Source organism: Coregonus lavaretus (assembly GCF_964263955.1).
Source record: "Coregonus lavaretus genome assembly, contig: HAP1_SCAFFOLD_8247, whole genome shotgun sequence".
Lineage (NCBI taxonomy): Eukaryota > Metazoa > Chordata > Actinopteri > Salmoniformes > Salmonidae > Coregonus > Coregonus lavaretus.
Genome location: NW_028156866.1, coordinates 6,597 through 13,538, shown reverse-complemented (window position 1 = coordinate 13,538; position 6,942 = coordinate 6,597). Strand labels below are relative to the sequence as shown.

The following is a 6,942-nucleotide window of genomic DNA, read 5'->3' as shown; positions in this document are numbered from 1 at the left end:
TTCAAATGTGGTTCACTTTACATTTTGTAATACTTTTTGTTTATCCATAAGATTACAGTAATTCCTTCCTTGGTTAGATGCTTTTAGAATTAGTGGACTTTACTGGCAGTAGCAAGGGTCAGGCAAAATTCCAGACTGTCTGCCAAAGAGGTCAGGAATCCACATCAGCTGAATTATTGTAAATGAGAGCGAGAGAGAGCGCGACCACGTGATCAATCCACCGGAAGTAAGCAAAGCCTAGCCCCTCTCAAAATGTCGGCGCCCGGAGAAGACACGCTTCCGAACGAAGATGGAGAGATGGAGGAGATGGAAGGGGGTGGCAGCGACGAAGACGAAATGGAAGAAGAGGGAAAGTATGGAGAACAGCAAACTCAAGTTTATGTCCCCGGTATACAGCCTCTCCAACCCGGAGAGGAGCTTGAGATGGACCGGTCGGCTTACCGCATGTACCACGAGTGTCAGACAGGTTGGTCCAACAGTTAACAGCTAATCGGGTTATTTTATTGCCATCAAACAAATCAATTTGAATGTTTTCATCAAACAAATCAATTTGAATGTTTTAAACTGACAATGTCACGAACTGTTATTTCAAATGTATTGGATAGCTTGTTAGCTAACGTTATAGCATTCGTTTGTAATTCACCAAAGATTGATCTAGATGGGCACAGCTTGCTGATTGTTTTGCTTTGTCACCATCTACCCCCTCTCAGGTGCTCCTTGCCTGAGCTTCGACGTGTTGAGAGATGCGAAGGGAGACGGCAGGGAGCAGTATCCCCTCTCTATGCTGCTCTGTGCAGGCACACAGGCCGACGCTGCCCTCAGCAACAGGTAGCTGTCACACCCACCGATCCATAACAATGACATTCAGCATACCCTCAGACTGCCTACCTATTGTGAGGCTGGTGTAAAAGGATCCCCAAATACTCACATTGAACATACTTTTTGCACACCCCGCAATTGGTAGTCCTTCATTGCCCAGGCCTCGTTGACTTATCCTACCATACCTTTTCTCCTCCTTCCTCTAAGACTGGTTGTCATACGCATGCACAACCTCCACGGTACTACGGAGAAAGAGAAGGAGGGGGACGAGAGCAGTGATGGAGAGAGTGATGAAGATGATGATGAAGATAAGAAGCCACAGATGGAGCTGGCCATGATGCCTCACTACGGAGGGATCAACAGAGTCCGAGTGAGTGAGTTTTGTCGGAGAGTAGCTGAATGTCTCTTGCACCCTCCGTTTGTTATTCTGTACATGCACCTTGATTGGACTGTGTGTGATGTGAGGCAGTAGTATACTGTGGTTTGAAAGGCTCACCATCAACGTTGTCTGTTTCCCCACCAGGTGACCCATCGTGGAGATCAGTCATTGGCTGCTGTCTGGTCAGAGAAAGGTCAGGTGGAGATATTTGACCTCCGATCCCAGATGGAAGCCGTCCACAGTTCAGCTGCCATGTCATCCTTCGTCAAACAGCAGAAGGAAGCTACGCCCCTCTTCAGTTTCTCAGGTCACATGACGGAGGGCTTTGCCATTGATTGGTCGCCCAAAGTACCTGGTGAGTTGATCCATTTCCATGTCTGATGTTTTAGTACCGCTGTGTAGATACCGTTCTATGCATTAGGGGACGTCTACGCTGTCGGCTTAAATCCCAAATTAATGTTTTGTCTAAAAGGTCGGCTGGTCAGTGGCGACTGCAAGAAGAACATCCACGTGTGGGAACCGCGAGAGGGAGGGACTTCCTGGCAGATCGACCAACGGCCTTTCAGTTCTCACACCAAGTCAGTGGAGGACCTGCAGTGGTCACCCACAGAAGCCACGGTATGAGGGGAGAAGCAGTAGGATGTTAGGCTGAGTGACAATATCAATAGGCTTAAAGAAACTTTAGCCTTTTTTAATGTCAGTAGAAGCAGACATGAAATGAGGTCAGTTGCAGAATTACAGCTAAAACGGCAACGTTCTGTCTCATTGTCCTCTTTTTCTTCCTCCTCCCTCTTTTTCACCCTCCCCCAGGTTTTTGCGTCCTGCTCTGTGGATCAGTCCATCCGGGTCTGGGACACCAGAGCCCCGCCCAACTCCATGCTCTGTGCCAATGAGGCACACTCCTCAGACGTCAACGTCATCAGTTGGAACAGGATTGAACCATTCATCCTGTCCGGCGGGGACGACGGACTCCTGAAAGTTTGGGACTTGAGGCAGTTCCAGGTAAGAACTGCAGTAGGGTTAAGTTGCTCCTCGACATTAGTCTAAGGTTGGGATTTAGGGAGGGTCAGCTGATCCTATGGCACGAACCAGGGCCAGTTTCCCAAAAGAAACTTAAGGCTAAGTTCATCGTTAGAACCTTTGTAGGAGCATCATTAAATCGCCTAAATATGTGTACGCGACCAATAGAATTTGATTTGACCGTCTTAGACCACTTGAACAGCTAAGTGTGTCGTTAGATGCTTTTTTGCCCATTGACTTCACTTTATGCACAAAGTTCTCTGCTAAACACAGAATCAAGATGTTTAGGCCATCTGTCTCTCTGCAACCGCCAATAAATTCCGAACGAAGTTGACTACAAATACAAAGTTGCCAAAGTTTTTGCATTTTTTACAAACTGATGATAAAAATATGCTTCAACTGAAAACTGAGATGACTGCATTAACAGATGAATAAAGTTTAGGCTACATGCCTATATATTTAAATCATATTGAAATCAATTTCATGTTAATTAGGGACGGAATGATACTATTTAGTATCATGGCAAGGAAACAAAACACAAAGCAGATTTAGCTTCTTTAGGAAAACAGCCCTAATGTTGGAAACCAACATCATTATGTTGTCAACCAGAGTCACATTTATTTATTGTCCAAGCTATAGCACACAATGTTTTTCATACAGCAGGTTTTTAAAGGACTGAAAGTTTGGCCTGCGTCGTGTTTTCATTTTTGCCATGGAGAAATATTGCAATACTGGTATTTTCACAGCCCTAATGTTAATTGAGTTGAGTTCTATTTTGCTAATTGTAGGCTACTGTTTGTAGTTTTTGCCTCCATATATTTCATGGTGTGTAACATTTGCACAATGATGTGCCAAATCTTTATCTGGTGCATTATTATAAGGTAATTATAGGGTAGGGCCTAATGCATATACCCTAAGCAGTAGTATAAGCAGCCTCAATGTTGGCAGTTAAAGGTGATCTAGAAGCTGATCCGTCATCAGTATTGTGGAATAATTCTAATGTAAAGGTAAGATTTAAATGGAGAAAGCTGATCTTTGCGCATCGCTGCTTTTCTTTCGGTCCGATCAGTATCGACACATGCCTCAACAACACACTTAGCAAACATTCTCTCTGCGTGGTGTTTTGGGAAAAGCATGTTACATCTTCGGCCGTTGTAGGAACAATGCATCATAAGCCTAAATTCCATCGCTATCGGTAAACTGGACCCTGGACATGTCATCATGGCCTTGCCCAATACCCATCAGCAAGCACTGTGGGGGAGTATTTCACAAAGCATTCCAAGTTAGCCAGTTAACATAGGAAAAACCTGTCATAACTTATTTTGATAAAGGAAGCCGCAGTTGATGCTTGGTTAGTGAGTAAAGTCTCAATACTTGTTGGAGAAGTTTGTCATCATAGCTACTGCAACATGAGACTAGGATGTAATACCGGTGACTGGTATCCCAGGACTTCCCAACCAAGCTCCTTCCCATTTCCCGAGAAAAAGATTGAGGGGTCCCGTGGACCAATGGCGTAATATAATTTTTTTAAGCAGCACTAATGCAAAATATGCACATGAGAATAGCTCCTCCCAGAGTGCGAAGAGCCTTGGTGTGACCCTGGACAACACCCTGTCGTTCTCCGATAACATCAAGGCGGTGACCCGATCCTGTAGGTTCATGCTAAATATGCACATGAGAATAGCTCCATGCATGAACCGGACATACCAACTCTGGCTTCATTCATAACCTACATTAGACCAGTCATCACAACGCTAGCAGCCTACCATATTTAGTCTATAGACCTACTCAACATAAAGTCTTCAATAGAAAACTTCACATTCATAAATTGCATTGCTGACTATCGTGTAGGCTACACGCAACCTCTTGACACAGTTACTGAAGACAATCTCAAATTCACAAATCTCCAAGGTATCTGTGTGGCACTGGCAAAGGCTCACAATATAAACTGCAGCTACTCACTGTTAACAAAATGGCAGGTACATTGTGTGCACAAACACACTCAAGGAAATAGACATTTGCAACATTGTTCCATTACATTTTACATTTTAGTCATTTAGCAGACGCTCTTATCCAGAGCGACTTACAGTTAGTGAGTACATACATATTTGTATTTATTTTTCATACTGGCCCCCCGCGGGAATCGAACCCACAACCCTGGCGTTGCAAACACCATGCTCTACCAACATCCCTGCCGGCCATTCCCTCCCCTACCCTGGACGACGCTGGGCCAATTGTGCGAGTTGCCAAACATCAGCCTCGAAACCTTAATGACTTGGAGAAGATCTGCAAAGAGGATTGGGACAAAATCCCTCCTGAGATGCGTGCAAACCTGGTGGCCAACTACAAGAAACGTCTGACCTCTGTGATTGCCACCAAGTACTAAGTCATGTTTTGCAGAAGGGTCAAATACTTATTTCCCTCATTAAAATGCAAATCAATTTATAACATTTTTGACATGCGTTTTTCTGGATTTTTTTGTTGTTATTCTGTCTCTCACTGTTCAAATAAACCTACCATTAAAATGATAGACTGATAATGTCTTTGTCAGTGGGCAAACGTACAAAATCAGCAGGGGATCAAATACTTTTTTCCCTCACTGTATTGGTATAATCATGTCAGATTTTCCCCCCTGCTGTTATATGCTTTTAAATAGCATTTCCGGTTTGAACAGGAATACCAGTATATTACCGGGATGGTTGCATTTTCTGAAAGGGATTTTTTGAAGATTTTCTGGAAAATATGAAACCCTACATGAGACTAACAACCACATAAAAAGGAATGGAAGCAATGCAAACACCGTAAATGGCATCTTTGCATCATTATCTCACCATCTGGGTTGGTTAGTTTGTGTTTAAAATGGCTCCATTCGCAACTTAGTCTTCACTGCACGCCACTGCTGTTGAACAATCACACACTAGCATCAATCTCTACCTGTGTTTTCTTCGCATTGGACAATGATGCGATAAGTTCTCCTCTTGTCTCCCCCACCGCTTCTCCTCTACACCCACAGTAATCCTGTCTTATCCTGTATGATGGCATTTCAAGATGTGGGTGGAATGCCGAGGAAAAGTTGGCTCCCACACACTGGCCCGCTTTTTTTAGCTTAGAGGTTTAGAGATTTGATATCACTCATTGACGTGCCGGAGGAGCACCAAATCAACACATGGTCTGCCTCGTATTGCGCTTTAGAACCCTTAAACTTGGGAGGTCGTGCATAGGACTGGTCTGAGGCCAGTGTGTGTTTGTCAAGGCAGATCTTAGACATAGTTATGCAGTTAATCTAAACCAGAATGTTCACAACAGAAGTGAGGAGAGATGATGCTAAACCGTAATATTATCTACTTGTGCTTTCAGTCGGGCCGGCCGGTGGCTAACTTCAAGCAGCACAGCGCGCCAGTGACATCAGTAGAATGGAACCCTGTGGACTCCAGCGTGTTCGCCGCCTCTGGAGCGGACGACGTGGTCAGCCAATGGGACCTGTCGGTGGAGTCATGCGATGTGGGTGCGAGGTCGGAGGGGGTGAAGGACCTGCCCCCCCAGCTGCTGTTCCTGCACCAGGGTCAGACAGAGGTCAAGGAGATCCACTGGCACCCGCAGATACCCGGGATGATGGTCTCTACTGCTCTGTCAGGCTTCAACGTGTTCAGGACCATCTCTGTATAGTGGGGTGTGTGTGTGTGAATGGGTGTCTATGGTGTGTGTGTGTGCGTGTGAGAAAGGGTCTAAGTGTGTGCCTGTGTTTCTGACTACAGTTATCAGTCCCCTCACCGCTCTGTTGGCAGGCATTTACCATGTACTGTGCACGTATATTACAGTTTGACTGACTACAACTCTCCCCGTTTATCCTTGACCTTATCTCTAATAGTTTAGAAGTCATGTAGATGACTGTTCCTTCTGGCCTATACATGTTGCATGTGTACCAACATGTACACAATAAAACACATTACTCAATTATTGTTAGGTATTCCATTATTTTCTCAACCCAACAAAATGCCTGTTGATGTCCTGTTGGTTGACATGGTGAAGGAATGAGCTCAAGATCATGAGTTATTCATTTCCATTGATATACACTTCCCTATGTCTGTATTTGTACGGTGATGCTAAAATTAAATTTGGCTTTGATATCAAAGGGTTTAGTACAGAATGTCACCTTTTTATTTGAGGGTATTTTCATATACAGTGTATTCACACCCCTTCCCGTTTGCCACAATTTCTTACGTTACAGCCTTATTCTAAAATTGATAAGTATTTTTTCCCCCTCAATCTACACAATACCCATAATGACAAAGTCAAAAAACAGGTTTAGACATTTTTGCAAATTTATTAAAAAATAACAGAAATACCTTATTACACAAGTATTCAGACCCTTTGCTACGAGATTCGTAAATGGCCTCCGGTGCATCCTGTTGCCATTGATCATCTTTGAGATGTTTCTACAACTTGATTGGTGTCCACTTGAGGTAAATTTAATTGATTGGACATGATTTGGAAGGGCACACACCTGTCTATATAAGGTCCCACAGTTGACAGTCCATGTCAGAGCAAAAACCAAGCCATCTCCGAGACAGGATTGTGTCTAGGCAATCCAAAACATTTCTGCAGCATTGAAGGTCCCCAAGAACTCCGTGGCCTCCATCATTCTTAAATGGAAGAAGTTTGGAACCACCAAGACTCTTCCTAGAGCTGGCCGCCTGGCCAAACTGAGCAATCGGGGGAGAAGG

At 44.2% G+C, this 6,942-nt stretch overlaps 1 protein-coding gene across 1 annotated transcript; it reads left to right on the top strand.

The window, feature by feature from the left end:
• The first annotated feature begins 216 nt into the window (after nt 1-216).
• LOC311119624 (glutamate-rich WD repeat-containing protein 1-like) lies at nt 217-6,172 on the top strand. Its single transcript, XM_084194300.1, has 7 exons — nt 217-466; nt 711-828; nt 1,027-1,189; nt 1,343-1,553; nt 1,671-1,816; nt 2,009-2,200; nt 5,576-6,172. Exons 1-7 carry the CDS (start codon nt 253-255, stop codon nt 5,882-5,884), a joined length of 1,353 nt encoding a protein of 450 aa, XP_084050426.1. The 5' UTR covers nt 217-252; the 3' UTR covers nt 5,885-6,172.
• The last annotated feature ends 770 nt before the right edge of the window (nt 6,173-6,942 follow it).